Source organism: Lynx rufus, unplaced genomic scaffold (genome assembly GCF_022079265.1).
Source record: "Lynx rufus isolate CCGP_SWC_20201006 ecotype Redwood Valley unplaced genomic scaffold, mLynRuf1.p SCAF_7, whole genome shotgun sequence".
Taxonomy (NCBI): domain Eukaryota; kingdom Metazoa; phylum Chordata; class Mammalia; order Carnivora; family Felidae; genus Lynx; species Lynx rufus.
This window is the reverse complement of record NW_025814889.1, coordinates 44,677,414-44,696,414: the sequence shown is the minus strand read 5'-3', so window position 1 is coordinate 44,696,414 and position 19,001 is coordinate 44,677,414. Positions and strand designations below refer to the sequence as shown.

At 37.6% G+C, this 19,001-nt stretch overlaps 1 protein-coding gene across 1 annotated transcript; it reads left to right on the top strand.

Annotated features, from left to right (window-relative positions):
• Positions 1-693: 693 nt before the first annotated feature.
• On the top strand, positions 694-18,479 carry LOC124502522 (NKG2-A/NKG2-B type II integral membrane protein-like). The gene is made up of 6 exons (XM_047067199.1): positions 694-939; positions 1,207-1,338; positions 1,794-1,847; positions 2,380-2,531; positions 17,727-17,830; positions 18,065-18,479. Exons 1-6 carry the CDS (start codon positions 753-755, stop codon positions 18,183-18,185), a joined length of 750 nt encoding a protein of 249 aa, XP_046923155.1. The 5' UTR covers positions 694-752; the 3' UTR covers positions 18,186-18,479.
• The last annotated feature ends 522 nt before the right edge of the window (positions 18,480-19,001 follow it).

The following is a 19,001-nucleotide window of genomic DNA, read 5'->3' as shown; positions in this document are numbered from 1 at the left end:
TTGACATTAAATCAGTTGTCACAGTTTGATGTTCATTAAGTCTTCTTTTAAAAATGTTTTTTTTTTCTGTTTCCACTGTTGTTCCTGCTTTGGATAATTTTAGTGTGTCATGTAACATTTTGCAACATATGAAATATTTCTTCTAAAATTTAACAATTCTCAGAACTCCGCAGATGTTCAAAATAAAATATCACTTTGATAGGGCATTACTTTTTAGAAACACAATTTAAAACCACAAATAAAAGTCATTTGCAACAGGAAATTCCTACATGTGCTAAAAATAATATTCTCCCATCTTAGAGCACTTAATTTTTAACCAATAATGGCTTTAACATTGTCAAAAAAACGGTGCAACACTTTTGTTTCTAATACAGCATTTTAATTTTAACCTGGTTATTCTCATAGTGTTGAAATATGTCTGTGGAAACTGTCCTTACATTCATGAGGACATTATTATTCATGAATTCCTTTCTTTTTCACTAATTTAGTGCTTTACATGTTTTCCAATCAGTATTATTGTGCTATCATTGTAAATAAAAAACATTATTCTATCATGAAACACTTATTTCAAGCTCTGTGGAAGTTAGTACCAGATTTTACATTATTCAACTGCAAATGAGGAGTCTCCCTCACCCTGCACCCCACCCGGTGTCACTGTACTAGCAATGTCGTCAGCACATGACCCACACTCTTGATCAAGACCTTCAGGGCAGTTTCATCCACATTGTAGCTGACACTACTCAGCTGCAGACATGAACAACCAAGGCGTGACTTATGCGGAACTCCATCATGCTAAGGGCTCAAAAAGACAGCAAGTGCAACCTAAGGGCACGAAAAGTTCCATTTCAGTAACTGAGGAGGAGATAACCTATGCAGAATTGAATCTTCAAAATGCTTCTCAGGACCTTCAAGGGAATGGCAAGAACTCTCCCTGCAAAGGTAAAACATTTAATACAAACAGGTATATCTGTTTTAGGATGTGAAGGTAGGGTACAGGTGTGTGGGGAAAGAATAGTATTTCACATAGTTTTCATTTGTGAGGACCAGAGCTGGAGGTTGGAATATGGTATTGTAATTGAAAGCATTGGTATATTCTGAGAGAAGATTCCAATGATAGTGATGGGTTTGAGGTGCAGGTTATTGTATGTGATTCCCTGTGCATTGTGGGTTCTCTTGTTTGTAAATCTCCTAAATGATTGTTTCCAGGCATCCTTTCTCAGTGTTTGCATTTCTCCTCCTACTACTCACCTTCATGTCCAGAGAAGCTCATTGCTGGTATCTTGGGAATCCTCTGCCTTGTCTTGATGTCCACTGTGGTAACAATAGCTGTTATTCCCTGTAAGTACGTGTTTGAATGACTAAAAGGGAATTTTTCACTTTACTGATCATTAGTTCCTCAACATATTGTGTAACACTTTGAATTTATTATCTCATTTTAATGCATGTATGCTCTAAGTGTGGAATAATTATTTAGAGTTTATCTAAAGTAGAAATAAGAGAATAAATTTAGGGAGAATTAAACATATATTTGGATTTAATAACTCAAAGGCAAGTCGTAGAAGAGACTTTACGGTGAAATACTCATTAATTCTTGAGATTGCTTAAACCAAATATTGTAAGAGATGGTGAGGTTTGGTTCTTTAATCTTTTGAATTATTTTCCCCCTCATGTTCATTACTTTATTCAATTTTTCTGGTAAAATAGCACACCCAATTTTAAACTAAGAAACTCAAATTATTATGATTTATTTCATTTAATATTATGTTTTTTTGAGAATTGCTTTAATGTTCTAGCTACTGAAGGACCAGAGCGGAACAAAACATCCCTGGAAACAAGGATCCACAAAGGTACAACATCCCTTGCAAAGTTCTGATATTAGTTTCATGTCTATTTTAGCTCTATCTTCAACTAGGCAAAGAGGATAATAGATTCTTTTGGGAAAAGTGAATTAGGAAATCGCCTAATGAACTTTCAGACATAATGATTATAGGAGAGTATTACTTCTGAGGCAACAACACTAAGAAATACTCATTTAAAATTACTGTACCCATTGTTAACAATTGCCTCACATTCCCTCCTCCTATGACATGATAAAAGATAAATCATTCCATAAAGGTGGTTTTGTTCACTGACTCTCAGGACATGTAGAGATGGACATTTTTGTGTTTGCTTTATATGGGCACATAAATTAGGGGATGAAAGCCTGACTCTTCTCTGAGAGTGTGTGTGTGTGTGTGTGTGTGTTTTGCTTTAATTTTACCAACTTGTGAGGGTCTACGAATATGTTATGTACACATATGTGTATCCATATACAGTATGTAAATTTTCATTTTGTAATAGTCAAAGCTTTTTGGATAATATCTCATAATCTGTCTCCAGCGTGTCTCTGTTGTCATTGTCTGAAAGAGTGGGTTACGTATTCCAACAATTGCTATTACATTAGCACTGAGGGAAAATCATGGAACGAGAGTTTGACGTCTTGTGCTTCTAAGAATTCTACCCTGCTCTACTATGATGATGAAGAGGATGAGGTAAGTTTTCAAGATGTTTCCAGATTCTAGTAAAGTTTGTGAGTTAATATTATGCTTGTAGAGTTCATCCATAGTTACATATGTATTTATAGTTTATTCACTTTAAAGTCTAATATTCCATGGTTTGACTCTATGACACATTATTTACATTTTTATACTTTTAATGTACATTTGATAATTTCTAGGTCTTACTTTTCATAGAAACCTGTGTTTCTAGAAATGCTCTTTTTCCTGAAATAGACTTTACATTTAATTTTACAACACATCAAGGAAACTAGGCATATGATTGTGCAAATTGATTACAAAATAGAATCACACAGTTACAAATTACATCATGAGACAGAAGTTTAGAGCCTTTATCAGGCCTGCCCATTTTCATTTTATGAAATATCTCTGTTTATTTGGAGCTTTATATCAGTGGAATCATTCAATGTGCATTTTTCTGTGTGTCTCCCTTCTCTCCCAGATACTATCTGTAATGTGTCTATATAAACACATATGTCTATAGTTTGTGAAATTTCACTGCTGTCTTATATGAATATGACATTTTAAAAACCATTCTCAGAAATTTAGTTTTTTTTAATATGTGGATATTATGAATAAAATTTTATGAAAATTCTTTTCTATGTCTTCCTCAACATATCATAATCACTTATTATATATACCTACATATATATATATAACTACATAACATATATAACTACATAATATATATAATATACATATTATAACTATGTAATATAAATATGGTTTTCATAATAAAATAATGATGTATAAATGTAAAATGATTGTATTTATGTATAATTATACTACACTTCCCTGTAAGCATTAGTAGGAAATTGCACAGTCATAGATATGTGTATATTTCACTATACGAAATTATCCCTATATTTTTCTATTTTATGGTGTAAAATATGTTGTACCAAATAGGCCTTTGATCCAAAGCTCAGCAGTCTCAGAAAAATGAATTAAAAGTTCTGATGGTTAGAAACAGTACCATTTTCCTGGGTTGTAAATCTCAAGGCTATTCTCTTTTGTGAGAATGAGAAGTGTTGGGTTGTGTCTCTTGCCCATTTCTCCAGGATGGTGTCTTCTTTTCACTTCTTAGAAGTCTTTGTCATATTTCAGATATGATCTCTTTTTTGAGCTTTTTTTTTTTTTTTTTTAATTTTTTTTTTTCAACGTTTATTTATTTTTGGGACAGAGAGAGACAGAGCATGAACGGGCGAGGGGCAGAGAGAGAGGGAGACACAGAATCGGAAACAGGCTCCAGGCTCTGAGCCATCAGCCCAGAGCCTGATGCGGGGCTCGAACTCACGGACCGCGAGATCGTGACCTGGCTGAAGTCGGACGCTTAACCGACTGCGCCACCCAGGCGCCCCTCTTTTTTGAGCTTTTAAGATGCAAATACCTGCATCTGCATTTTCACTCTCATACTGGAGTCTTTAATGATCAGAATTTTTATTTATTTATTTATTTGTTTGTTTATTTATTTATTTATTTTAAATATAATTTATTGCCAAATTGGCTTACATCCAACACCCAATGCTCATCCCAGCAAGTGCCCTCCTCAATGCCCACCACCCATTTTCCTCTATCCCCCACCCCACTATCCACCCTTAGTTTGTTCTCTGTATTTAAGAGTGTCTTGGGGGTTGCCTCCTTCCCTCTCTGTTTGTAACTATTTTTTTCCCCTTCCCTTACACCACAGTCTATTCTTAAGTTTCTCAACATCCACATATGAGTGAAAACATGATATCTGTCCTTCTCTGACTGACTTATTTCATTCAGCATTGTACCTTAAGCCGTATAGTTTCTTTGGTCAATTTTCTTTTCTTTTCTTTTTCCCCACCTCCTTCTTCATTTTCCTTTCTCTCTCTCTGGAATGAATAGAATTTTAATGTTACCATGGTCCTACTTAGCATTTTGTGTGTTACAATGATTATTACGGACCTATTTGAGAAGTTAGCGAAAGTTCATGAATATAATTTCCTCCATTATATTCCTGCATTTACCTTTTTCTTTATTTACTTATGTTTTAACTTTTAATTATGGTTTATTATCCAAATAGAATTTATTTTTTGTGATGCTATATTTCTGATGCTGAGATAAAAGTGAAGGTTATATTTTTCTACATCATTACCTCTGTGATGGAGCATCATTTATAGCAAAGTAGGTCTTTTCTTCATCAATAATTTTATATACATAAAGTTATATATGTATACATATTCTCTAATCTCCTTTATATAAATAATATAGATATTATATATCTTTATATGGAGAAGTATATATTCATAGATCACAGTCTATACAGTCCGTCACAACCCACAGCAGTTTGAGTAAAATGTAGAGACTTACTTGCCTTTATGACCCCTTACCATGTCCCAATTATACTCTAAGTGTTCTAACTATTTCTCCACTTACTTTGAGAATCACATGGAATTTATAATTTTGTTTCAACTGATAATTTTCTTCAAATATCAAACAATTTTGAAAACACAGGAGGTGAAGGAAAGTCCATTGATCTAGTAAGAATTTTATTCTTACTTTTGTTCTCTCTTTCTTCCTTATGATCCAAAATGCCTTCTTTTACCATTTATTCCCTTTAGGAGTTCCTTCAGAGTGGGTCTGGTGGTGATACATTTTCTTACTTTTCCTTTATCAAAGTCTTGATTAGGATGCCTATTGATATTTTTGGTGGATAGTCAATGGTTTTTTATTAGAATCACCCAGTTAGTGTCTAAAACTTTTCTGCCTTTCTAGAATGCCTTTTATCTGTCATTTTGACCAGAGAGAAAAAATATTTTGGAGACTTGTGTGTGTACCTGTTGGTGTCTGTGGTTTGCTAGGCTCTCTGACACCACTCTATGTGAGGTAGAGGGAAATTCCGGGGAGCTCACCACCATGTCATTCCTTGGGTCTCCAGGGCTGGTATCTGTCATCTTTCTCGTTATCTTTCTGACTCTATGTTGTCTTAGGAATAATACCCAGGGATTGTAGCTGTATTGGTGGGAGGAATAGGGAAAAGTCTATCCAGTCTATCTTTCCAGAACAGAAAGTCTGGTCTGGGGTGGTTTTCATTTGAATGCTCCTAAGACTAATGGTGTTGAGCATCTTTTCCTGTACTCATTGGCCATGTCCACATGGTGTTTGGTGAAGTATCTATAGAAATATTTTGGTAATATTTTTACTTTGTTTCATTGTATTTTGAGAACTCTTTATGTACCCTGGTGGCAAGCCCTTTATTAGATGTATGATTTGTACATGTTTCTTCACAAGTTTATGACGTTCTTTTCTCTTCAAAGAGCAGACATTATCTTGATGAACTACACTTCATCAAGTTCTTCTTTTATGGATTGTGTTCTTGGTATTTTGTGTAAAATATCTCTGCCCAACTGTGGGTCATGCACTTTTTATAACACGTCTTGAAAGATTTTGTTTTCGGGGCGCCTGGGTGGCTCAGTCAGTTAAGCGTCCGACTTCAGTTCAGGTCACGATCTCGCGGTCCGTGAGTTCGAGCCCCGCGTCGGGCTCTGGGCTGATGGCTCAGAGCCCGGGGCCTGCTTCTGATTCTGTGTCTCCTTCTCTCTCTGCCCCTCCCCCGTTCATGCTCTGTCTCTCTCTGCCTCAAAAATAAATAAACATTAAAAAAAATTTTTTTTCGAAAGATTTTGTTTTCAATTATGTGTGATCAATTTTGAGCATTTTAATATAGTATAAAGTATATAATTATTAATAGTATTTAATACTCCATTGTTTCCACAGCCTTTATTGAAAAGACTATACTATTCCAATGAATGTGCATTTTTTGGAAATCTGAATTTCGTATTGTGTGGGTACAAATTTTGCACTTTCTCATGTGTTTAATTAGTGTCCTTATGTTTTTTTTAATGTTAGTTTCATAATTTAAATACTTTCTTGGGGGTGACTGGGTGGCTCAGTCATTTGGGCGTCCAACATTGGCTCAGGTCATGATCTCGCGGTTCATGGGTTTGAGCCCTGCGTCAGGCTCTGTGCTGACTGCTAGAGCCTGGAGGTTGCATTGGATTCTGTGTCTCCCTCTCTCTGCTCCTCCTCCACTATCTCTCTCTCTCTCTCTTTCTCTCTGTCTCTCACACTCACACACAAATAAATAAAGCTTAATTTTTTTAAAAAAAAGACCTTCCTTTTTATTTTAAATGTTTATGTATTTATTTTGAGACAGTGAGAATGCAAATGGTGGGAGGGGCAGGGGGTCAGCACAGAGCCTGCCTTGGGGCTCCATCTCAGGAACAATCCGATCATGACCTAGGCAGGAGCACAACTGACTGATCTACCCAGTTGCCCCCTAAATTGTCCTTTGGTAAACAGTGAGTTTATACAAGTTCCTTTTCAGAGTTATTTTATCTATTCAGGATCTTCCTGGATGTTTCCTATTCATTTGTATCTTTCTAAAGTTTTTTAAAAATGTTTACATTTATTTATTTATTTTGTGTGAGAGGGAAGTGGACAGGAGAGGGACAGAGAGAGGGAAAGGAAGAGAGAGAAAATTCCAAGCAGGTTCCCGCTGTCAACACAGAGCCCAATGCAGGGCTGCAACTCACAAATTGAGATCATGACCTGAGCCAAAATCAAGAGTTGGATGCTCAACCAATGGAACCACCCAGGTGCCCCTTTCTAAAGGCTTTTTAAAAATGAGAATAAATATTAGTTTTTTCAGGTGCCTTCTTCATCAGAGGAATCACATTTAAATATATTTGCGTTTCTTCATAATATTCTCCTCTGATAGTTTTTATTGTGGTGTAATGTACATACAGATGGATCACAGCTATACATGCCAATAGACGGGCTGAGTTTTCAGTGTGACCATTGCATGGAATGAGAAAATGAATGTTACCAGCATTGCAAAATGCCACTAACAAGTTCTTTTCTGCATTTTAAAAACGGTTTATATACATGGAATCATACGGTATGCATATTGTATTTTTGGCATTTTCAGGTGAAGGTAAACTTGTGTGATTCATCCCTATAGCTGCACCGGTTGTAAATTGTCCACATCTCTTTGTTGTTCTGTTGTCGGATTCTACTACAATGTATTCAGTGATTCTATTGCTGACGTTCTTGGATATTTGGGTATTGATCCATTTGGGGCTTCTTTGATTTATTCTACTACACATCTTTTACAGTCAGGTTTTAGCTAAACGTATGTGTATCATTTCTTCCTTCTATAACCTTAAGTGGCCCTTCTCTTCTTGCTTCTTGAGAGGGAAGCAACTTAGACCATGCATTTATAATGTTCTTCCTTTGTGGCGTAATTGACGAAGGTCAAAATTGTCTCTACCCGACTTTAGTTTCATCCTAACAGTTATGATGTAGTCTCAGTTTATTATCAACCAGTACAAGGTAATTTCTGTCATCCGGCACAAGATATTTTCAAAGATTTCATCTTTGAAAGGTAAATTTTTCAGAAGTCTATCACTGTCCACGTGTTGGAAATTTCCTGGATTTCTTTCCATTGTTTCTTCTCATTGATTTCTTTGTCTTCAGAGAAAATACTTTGAATATTTCCATCCTCAAAATTTTTGATCCCTATCGATGCCCTGGAACTCTTCCTATGTACGTCAGTTACGTCAAGCTAGTTCCTAGTATTTTGACAGTCTTCCTTAGTCTTCCTGATTTTGTGAGTAGCTGGTCTTACTGAAGGAAAAGGTTTCAGTCTTCAACTAAACTCATTGAGTTGTCTATTTATCCTTCTAATACTGTCATGTCTATTCCATGTGTTTAAGGATTCTGTTGTTAGGTGAATAATGTTATGTTTATAATTGTTTTATCTTCCTCTTATATTGACAGCCTTAACGTTTTGAAATGTTTTTTTTAATTTCTACTAATATTTCTTGTTTTAACACTTACTTTGTCATTAGAATATTGGCTTTGTTATTGGCCATTTCTGATTATTCCTTGTAGGGTCTATTTTTTTGGTATCCTTTTATTTTCTCCAATTTTGCCTTTGAATCTACCATGTGTCCATTACAGGGAGCATATAGATGGATGCTACTCTTTTATTCAGGATGACACTTTCTATTGTATAATTGGAATATTTATTTAATTCACATGAATGCAATTACTGGGATAGTTGGATTTAAGTATACCATTCGCTATTTACTCTATATTTATGTCTTGTTTTCTTTTTCCATTTTGCATGATATCGTTTGTATTAAACATATATTAGAGTTCCATTTTAATTCCTCTATTGATGTCTTAGCTATATTCTTAAGCTTTTTCCTTAGTAGGAGTGGTAGGTATTACAAATCTTTTGCTTGTTTTTATGGAGATGAAATTGACGTCTAACCTTGTATACATTTAAGGTCTACAATGTGTTCCTTTGATAAGTCTATGTATTGCCATATGACTACTGTGGCCATGTTAGGTAACACCTTTGTCATGTCACATGTTTATCATTCTTTGTGTGTGTTGAGGACAGCTAAGAATTAGTCTCAGCAACTTCAAAGTTTATAAAACAGTAATGTTGTCTGTAATCACTACATTGTATATTAGACCTCCAGCAATTGTTATCTGCTAGTTATAATTTTGTATTCTTTAAGAAATTTTTTTAATGTTTATTTTTTGAGAGGGACAGACAGACAGACAGACATGAGTGCGTGAGGGTCAGAGAGAGAGAGAGACACACACACAGAATGTGAAGAAAGCTCCAGGCTCTGAGCGGTCAGCACAGAACCTGACATGAGACTCAAACTCAGAAACCGTGAGATCATGACCTGAGCCAAAGTTGGGTGCTTAATTGACTAAGCCACCCAGGAGCCCCGTTAATTTGTATTCTTAAATATCTTCCGAAACCCCCCAACCCACAACTCCTGATAAACACATTCTACTCTTTGTTTTTACCAGTTCAGTTTTTTAGATTTCCTATGTAAGGCAATACAATATTTGTCTCTCTCTGTCTTATTTTTGTCACTCAACATAATGCCTTCAAGGCCCTTCCATTTGCCCACAAATGGCAAGATTTTCTTCTGTTACCTGCTTAAATAATATTTCAGTGTTTGTGTGTGTGTGTGTGTGTGTGTGTATGGGTATGTATGTGTATATATATCACACTTTCTTTAATTATATGTCAGTTGGCAGATACTTAGGTTCCTTTCATTTCTCGGCTATTGGGAATAATGTTGCAACGAGCATGGGTGTGCAGATAGACCTTTGAGGAGCTGATCAGTGCCTTTATTTATTTTGAAAAATGTTTAATGTTTATTTATTTTTGAGAGGAGTGGGGGGGTCAGAGAGACAGGGAGACACAGAATCCAAAGCACATTCCAGGCTTGGAGCTTCAGCACAGAGCCCAATAGGGGACTTGAACCCACAAACAAGATTATGACCAAAGCCAAAGTCGAACACTCAACCTTAGGAGCCGCCCAGGTGGCCCACTGATCAGTTCCTTTAAATACGTATGTAAAAGTGACATTACTGAAAAACTGCCATACTATTTTCCTTTGTGGCAGCACCAGTTTACATTTCCCCCAAAGGATTTCATTTTCTTCACATCCTCACCACATTAATTCTCTCTTATCTTTTGGAAAGAGCCTCTTACAGCTGTGAGGTGATATCTCATTGTGGTTTCGATTTGTATTACCCTGATCAGTGATTTTGAGCACCTTTCATGTACCTATTGGCCATTTGCATGTCTTCAGAAAAATGTATACTGAGGCCCTTGGCCCATTTTTATTTTAGATTTCTTTCTTTGCTTTTATTTCATTGTTTGTGTTCTTTATATACATGTGATATTAGTCCCTTATCTGATATTGGATTTCAGATATTTTTTTCTCTTCTGTCCATGATCTCTCAATTATTTGATTCTTTCCTTTGCTGGGCAGAAGGTCTTTCATTTAAAGCAGTCCTGCTTTTTTTATTTTAGTTTTTGTTGCCTGTGATTTTGAGGGCTTATCCCTGAGTTCATTACCTAACCAAAGTCAAGGATCTTTTCCCTTTTGTCTCTCCCAGTGATTTTATATTTTTTATATGTTTTATGTGACCAATTTTTGTCTCTTAGTTTCAGCTTAATGAATGCCCTTTAACATTTGCATAGGGCAGGTCTAATTTCTTCTGACACCTGACTTTAACCACCACAGGCCTCATTCTGCTGCTTTCCCCTGACTGCAATATGGGGCAAGTGTCGATACGTTGACACACCACCCTCCAGGATGCTGGGAAAGTTTTTATCTTTTCTTCATTTCTAAATGACAGATTTGCTGAGTAAGGTAATCTTGGTTGACTGTTTCTTTCCCTTTGACCACTTTCAAAATGTCATCACGCTTTCTTCTGTCATTCTATGGGAAGAAGATCTTGTGAGATGTTCCTTTTTGGTGTCTGGCATGGCATGCTGACCTCAGAGCCCTCAAAGCACTTTTGAAGCTGTTGCCCAAGACCAGGCACCACATGGAACTACCATAACAACTGGGTCTCGGTACATAAGTTCCCTTGTTGTGGCTGTGGCACTAGGGAGGTGACATGTGTAGATATTCCATGGCAACTATACCTGGGTCTCAGGGGCTCACTGTTGTAACTGTGACTGGCACAGGAATATAGCAGTCACACAGGCCCTGGATGACAAGGTACAGTGGTGGCTTGGAGCCAGTGGTCAGCGTGTGGTAGCAACATATAGTGGGGAGGGTGAGTCAAAGGTTCAAGTCTGTCCCAAGTGGCAGTCACTAGAGAGCAGCAGAATGATCCATTCGTGGTTTGTTAAAGCCATGTACCAGGACCCAGGGATCTGGACACAGACCTCTAGTCACATGGCCTCGAATGACAGCTTAAGCGGTCACGTGGAAACTGAAAGTGTCTTGGGATGCAGCAGTATAGTAGCAGCAATGAAGCGTCTGAGTCCTACAGTGGGACCGAAGAGATGGGGCTCAAGGCAGTGGTGACTTGGCCTACCAATGACGGGTCAGAGCCTTGAGCTACCATAGGCGGAGAAAAGTCTTCGGGTGTTAGCTATGGCAGTTCAGAGTCAAGGCCTGGGAGGTTTTGGGGTTCCGAATAGCAGGAGCATCCTTTACAATGAAGACACAGGGTCATAAAATGGAACATGGTGAGTGGGGCTCAGGGCAGCAACATATGCACCACTAGTTGCAGCTAAGGCACATATTAAGACGTTGGGGTCAGGAAACAGCCCCAGTAGTGTGAGACAAAGCCCCAACTAGGACAGGAGTGGGCAAAAATCAGAGGCAGCTCTAGTCTCCTACAGACGAGGAGCTATGGCAACCAATCCCTAAGAGAAGAGCCCCTCAAGGCAACCCTCACTGTTGCAACAGCTCCAGCCTCTGAGAATAGGTGTAGAGGGGGCACTCTGGGCTGGTGCATGAAGTGGGATCAGCATTGGTGAGGCACCTCTGCTGCAAAAGCTGAACACATGCACAGAGTTGAAGCTTGCTGGGTTCTCCTGCTCCCCTTCTCTCCATGAGGTGACTTCCCCAGAGGGCATTCCTCCAGGAGCCAAGTGGCTCTCAGCTGGAGGGTTGGGTGATGCAGGCAAAATGCTTCCTTTACTTTCCACGGGACCATCCTGGATTTTTGATCAGCACCTGATTTTTGCGACTTCTTTGTTGTCTAGAGCTTTCCCTGAGCCATGTTTAGCTTGAAGTTGTTGGTTTATTGTTCCGATTGATTTTGTGGGCAGATGAGCATTATGGCCTCCTCGGTCTCCTTCTTGCTGATGGCCCTCTTTATACGTGTATCATTAACTGATTGTCATCTACGTCACATTAATCCTGACTAATTTCCAACAAAATATATTAAATTAACACTAACATAGCTCCGTTCCCACCATGTGTTATGGGTATGCTTCAACTTTCCAAAAAGTTTCATGACATCACTTTGCTTTTGTGAAAGAACTACATCAGTACCAGTTTTTGCTGAAGAGGAGAAATCTGAAGGGGACTTTTGTTTTTAGGAGAAAAGGCGAAAAGTGGAAATTGTGCTCAGTACTGGTTTTACTGTTAGTGTCAGCTCACACCCCAAGCAGCAAGATTCGTCCTGTCAAGTTCATTTCTCAGAAACTATATACTCTGTATATCAGTATCAAGCAGAAGTTTGAACTGTATTTTTGAGTGTCTGTGCTTCATCTCAATTTATTTTGTGCATCCACTCACAAGGTGTGTTTTGAGGTGTCAGAAAAGCCTAAGGGAGGGTATCTTTTGTGATTTGGGTTTTTGGGCGCTGGTTATTTTTTGCATCGGGGAAAGCTCAACAATCTTCCCATGTGAATTAATGATACTTGCGTTTTCAATTTATACCACCTCGGCTTAGGGAAGGTTTCATAAGGAACAACCTACTTTCAGAGAGAACGAGAAACATGTACTTCTAACAGTGCTGTCCTGAGGAAAGCTAGCCCTGGTTTCTGAACACAAATGGTTCACATCTTTACCTTCTCTGCTTTCATGATTTCATATTGGGTCCCTGAAATGAAGCATTTGTGGAGACTGTACCACAAAAAGGAACAAATGCTAAAAACTATAAGGTTTATGCTATAGATCCCACCATACAGTGACTGCTATAATTATGGCCTCAAATATCTTATCTTTTAAAGCTATACACACAGAGATTGTAAAGGAAAGGAAAATACACACAGAGATTGTAAATTTTACCGACATATTTATCATTCCTGCTGATCTCTATTCTTTCTTGTGGATATGCATTACCATCTAGCGTCATTTACTTGCAGCTTGAAGAACATTGTTGAAAAGCAGGTGTCCTAAGTAGAAACCCTGTTTGGTTTTGTGTTTGATGTGGGGTCTTTGTGTATCTTCTTCTGTGAAAGACTGTTTTGCTGAATTTATAATTCTTGTTTGACAGGTGTTTTTTTTTTTTTTTTTCTGCGTGTGTGCAGGGAGTTGGTTTGCTTCGTTTTTTTTTTTTTTCAGTATTTTTCTGGTGAAAACTCCTCTTTTAATCACATTCCTATTTTCCTAAATATAATGAGTTGTTTTTCCCTTGCTTTTTGTCAAGATCACTTCTTTCTGTTTGTTTGCCTTTCATTTTATTTTTCAGCTGTTGCAAAATAAAAGCCCACATAACGTAAAATCTACCGCATTACCCATGTTCAAAAAATCGACTACTTTCTTAGAGCGGCTTTAGGTTCATAGCAAAACTCAGACATAGCACCGATATATGCTGTATTCCCCTACTATGTGTCAATGCACAAGCAGTTCATGGACTCTCTCATTTGCAAAAGCCCTCAGTGGGGTGGTCTAGGTTTACTCTTGATGTTGTGCGTTTTAGGAGTTTGGAGAAGTATAGAATGACATGTATCAACCATTATGGAGTTATACAGAAGAGTTTCACTTCCTTCAAAATCCTCTGTGCTCCCCCTATCCATCCTTCCTTCCCCCTAAACCCTGTCAATCACTGATGTATTTACTGTCTGTATAATTTTGCTTTTTCAAAATTGTCATATAGTGGGAATCTTACACTATCTCGCATCTTACACTTGCCTTAACTAGATGATGCACCTTACCAATTTATGCACACAGGTTAGGAGTGCTATCACATTGTTGCCCAAAAGGTATCTAGAACTTTCTGCTTATAAAACTGGAACTCAACTCACTGAACAATAATTCCCCTTTTCCTCTTTCCCCTCAACCCTGAGCAATCACTATTCTACTTGCTCTGTCTATCACTTTTACTACTTTGGATACTTCGTATAAGTGGAATCATACAGTTTTATTTTTACTTCGTATGTATGACTGGCTTATTCCACTTAGCATAATGTCCTGGAGTTTCATCCATATTGTAGTAGGTGGTAGGATTTCCTTCCTTTTTCTGGCTGAATAATATTACAGTGTTATGTGTATACTACGCTTTCTTTCTCCATTCATCCATCAGTGGACATTTGGGCTGCTTCTATCACGTGGCTGTTATGAATAACGCTGCACTGAGCATGGGTGTGCACCTATCATCGAGATCTTGCTTTCAATTCTTTTAGTTTCCTCCATGTGGGATTGCTGATCCATGTGGTAATTGCATTTTTAATTTCTTGAAGAAGCTCCATACACTTCTTCATAACGGTTGACAGATTTACATTCCCAAGAACAGTGTGTGAGTCTCCTCGCTTTCAACCTCCACACTGAAACATTTTTAAAAAATATGTATTTATTTATTTTGAGAGAGGGAGAGAGAGAGAGAGAGAGGAGAGCGAGCACAGGAGGTGTAGAGGGAGGGAGGGAGAGAGCAACTGAAGCCAGCTTTGCGCCATCAACACAGAGCCCGATGTGGGGCTCAAATCCAAAAACTGTGAGACAATGACGTGAGCCAAAACCAAGAGTCAGATCGTAACCAGCTGAGCCACCCAGTCGTCCCGACACATTTTTTTTTATAGCATCCATCCTAATGAGTATGAGGAGACAACTCATGGTGATTTGATTTGCATTTCTTTGATCATTAGCGATATTGAGCATCTTTGCATATGATTTTTCACCATTTGTATGTTTCCTTGGAAATATGCCTATTTAATTTCTTTTCCCATTTTTTCTTTGTGTTTTCGGTGTTTGTTTTTGTCGTTAGTGACTTGTAGATTCCGTATATATTTTAGATATGATTCCCTTGTTTGATATATGATTTGCAAGTGTTTTTTCCACTCTGTCTTTTCATTGTTGATCATTCCCTTTAATGCACAGTAATGTTTTAGGTTGATATCGCCCATTTGTCTACAATGGACTTTTCCTTTCTGCTCTGTGGTTTTGGTGGCATAGCCAAGAAATCGTTGCCAAATACAATGTTGTTTATATTCCCCCATTTTTTCTCTGAGGAACTTTATAGGTTTACAACTTATATTTGTGTCTTTAGTCCATTTTGAGTTAATTTTAGTGTGTGGTGTAAATGTAAACATCCAGCCTCATTCTTCTGCATGTGGGTAGTCAGTTTCCAAACACCCTTTTTGAATGATGCTGTCTTTCCCTACTGAATGGTCCTGGTACCTTTATCAAAACTGATTAGACTGATTATACATGGTTTGTGTCTGGATATTTTTAAGGGATTGTTTCCATGGGGGGTTTAGGGTCTGTCTCTTTCTGTTCCTTCATCTTGCTGCTTCTATCCCGTTCTAGTCGGAACTAGTGTGCAGAGCAGGGGTATGGATTCTGTCCTAGAATGTGGCGTAAGGCTGATGGAGGTGGAAGATGTGTCACCCATCCCTGATTTTCACACTGACTTAAGTGACTTCACAATCCACTCTCTTCCCTCAAGTGTATTTCTTCGTCTGTATTTGCCAGTGTTCTTTGGTCATTTCATTATGATGTCATGAGACATGGATTTGTACGTGTTCATTCTGGTAGCAGTTTGCTAAGTTTCTGGTGTCTATAAATATTTTAAATGATATTAGTAAGTTGTTCATTCATTGCACTTTATGATCGTTGTCCTGTTTTTTTCTGCCTCTGCTGTTCTCGTATACTACTTAGACCTATGCTGGCTTTCCTGATACTGTTTTGAAAGTCTCTGAATTCTGTAAATTCTTCTCTTTTTTCTGTCTCATCCAAAGATATAAATAAATTTTGTTACTCCTCCAATTTCATCAGTTCTTTTCTATCGCATCCCAGATTTTCTGTAGAGGAAATTCAGTGAATTTTCCATTTCAGGTATGTATTTGTTCACTCAGATTCTCTGTGGTTTCTTCATATACTTTTATTTCTCTGTTGATCTTTCCTACTTGCTATATTTCTGCCATCACATGTTCATGTAATTATTTCAACTCAGTTTTCTGTGTAGTTACATATATTTATAAATATGACTTGTAAATACTTTTTTGTAGTATGTACAATAAATATGACTTTTAAATACTTTTTTTTGTAATATGTACAACAACTTATCCCAGTAGAAGTTTCTATTGACCTATGCTTTCCCTTTGTTGGAAGACATTTTCCAATTTCTCATCATATTTTTTAACTTTTAGATAGACACTTTTTAAAATATCATTTAGGAAACACGCATTATTTAATTTTTCCTAGATTTACTATTTTTAATTTTTTTCTTATGTTTTATTTATTTTTGAGACAGAGAGAGTGTGTGTGTGTGTGTGTGTGTGAGCAGGGGAAGGACAGAGAGAGAGGGAGACACAGAATCTGAATCAGGCTCCAGGCTCTGAGCTGTCAGCACAGAGCCCCACGCGGAGCTTAAACTCACCAACTGGGAGATCATGACCCGAGCCGAAGCTGGACGCTTCACCAACAAGCCACCCTACACCCCTAGATTTACTATTTTTTTGTGTGCAAAAACTTTATGGCAGAATCTTCTCCACTAAAGTCCCCCTGCTGATAGTCTTGTTCAATTTTTCCCAATTCTTATTGCTTACTTTATGACCATGTGACTTTGTAGCTTTGATGTTAATTACTAGTTTTTTTTTTTTTAGAAAGGATGTGTTCAAACACTGCAGGTCAGTAGGCTTCCACCTTCCACAATGTGAGGTCTGCACACGTGTGCCTGAGTGTGGGAGGGGACTGTTCATAACTTTACTACCAATTCTCTGACCTCCTGTGCTCTTACATTCTCCTGGGTTCCTCTTAGTCTCCTCTCCATCTGTGCATATTTTCTCCATCAGCTAAGAGTGTTAGAGAGCCAATGTCAACTCTTCCGTTATATTCTCACATCCAGTATCTTTGCATTGTATTTATGGGGCTCACAGTGCTTGACACAAACACCGCAAGCTCTGACCAGGACAAGAATGGGTTTTCTTCATCATTACCGAGCAAAATCAGCACTTGGAGCTCAAACATCAATGGGTACCTGTCCCCATCCCCAGTGCTGATCAGGTCTCCCAGCACCCTTGCTCTTTGCAGCTTCTCCCAGTTGTAACAGCTGCAGTCTTCTTATCACTGAGCCAGGGGTGGGCAGGTGGGGAGGCACGGGAGCATCCTAGGCGAGAAGATGACAAATGTGCTTCTGACTTGAATCTCCAGGATTTTTTCCAATGTACGTATTTCATAAGTGTTATTACCTGTGATCCATTTTCTAAACTCTGAAATTGTTTTCACGGTCAGTTTGTCCTCTTCACTTAGTCTTACTAAGATAATTTTATACTTTAGTGTCCAGTGCATAACATTATATTATAATTTGAAAGCTTCTATAAAGGAAGAAAAGATGAACTTTTATTTGCTTTTACAGAATTAATTGAGTATAAGAGCTTGTATTTGACTTCTAATGAAATTTATTTTCTCATAGTTTTTGTCGAAATTACTCTCTTATACTGTATGGATTAGAGGCTCCCAGAAAAGCCAACATAGTTCATCTGTGCAGCCAAAAGCCTTAACGTTTTCTTCCAAAGTGTAAGTTTCTTGACAACTTTGTATTTTATGCCTTACAAGGATTAATCTTTGAAAGAAACAGAGCAATATGTGTAGAATCAGATAAACAGAGTTGTTGATGTTTTTCCATAGAAGAATAGTATGGGAAATATTCAGATTGAGGTATATAACTATTAGTCAAGTTAATGGTTTATTCAACAAAATACCCCGGTATATATTGTTAAGATTAATGAGGTATAATTCTTTCTATTTCAGGTTGTCAGTATCTTCAAAGAGTGACAAGAATTGTCCATATTTCTATTTTTATTTAAAAAAATCTGGTTTTGCACCCTGCTTTGGAATAAGACTGTATGTTTGTAAGCACCAGGCATGTTAGTTGCTTCATTTTGGCATAATGCTATTTCATCATTTATAAAGAATACATCTCTCATTACTTCAAAAGCCATACAATCGTTTTCTCTACATATTTTTAAGAGATGGTTTTTAGTGTAATTTTAGGTTCACAACAAGATTAAGAGGAAGGTACAGAGATTTCCTATATTGTCCCTGTGTGCACACATCCATGGACTCTCCCATTATCACCATCACTCACTAGAAGGTTTCATTTCTTACCAAGGATGAGTCTGCATTGGGGCGCCTGATGGCACAGTCGGTTAAGTGTCCAACTTCGTCTCAGGTCATGATCTCACGGTTTGTGGTTTGAGCCCCATGTTAGGTTCTGTGCTGACAGCTCAGAACCTGGAGCCTGCTGCGGATTCCGTGTCTCCCTCTCTCTCTGCCCCCTCCCCCAATCAGGCTCTGTCTCTGTCTCTGTCTCTCTCCAAAATAAATAAACATAAAAAATTTTTAAAGGATGAATCCACATCAATGCATGTATATCACCCAAAGTCCAAAGTGTACCTGAGACTTCACCATTGATGTCACAGAACTGTTTCTCCTATTTAATTATATTAATGTAAAAAAATATACTCAGGTATATATTACTCATTTCTTAAGCTTTTGCTATTTAGTAAAACAAATTATATATAAGTTACAAATCATAATATTATTGTAAAATTCTGAATGAAGTGAGTAATTCCACTTACATTTCCAACTTAATTGATTTCTCCTAGCCCTTAAAAGGCCTCAAATGAGAATTGAGCAACCCAGGGTGACAAAGGTATGAGTCAGAATTAACGCAGGAGACAGAAAC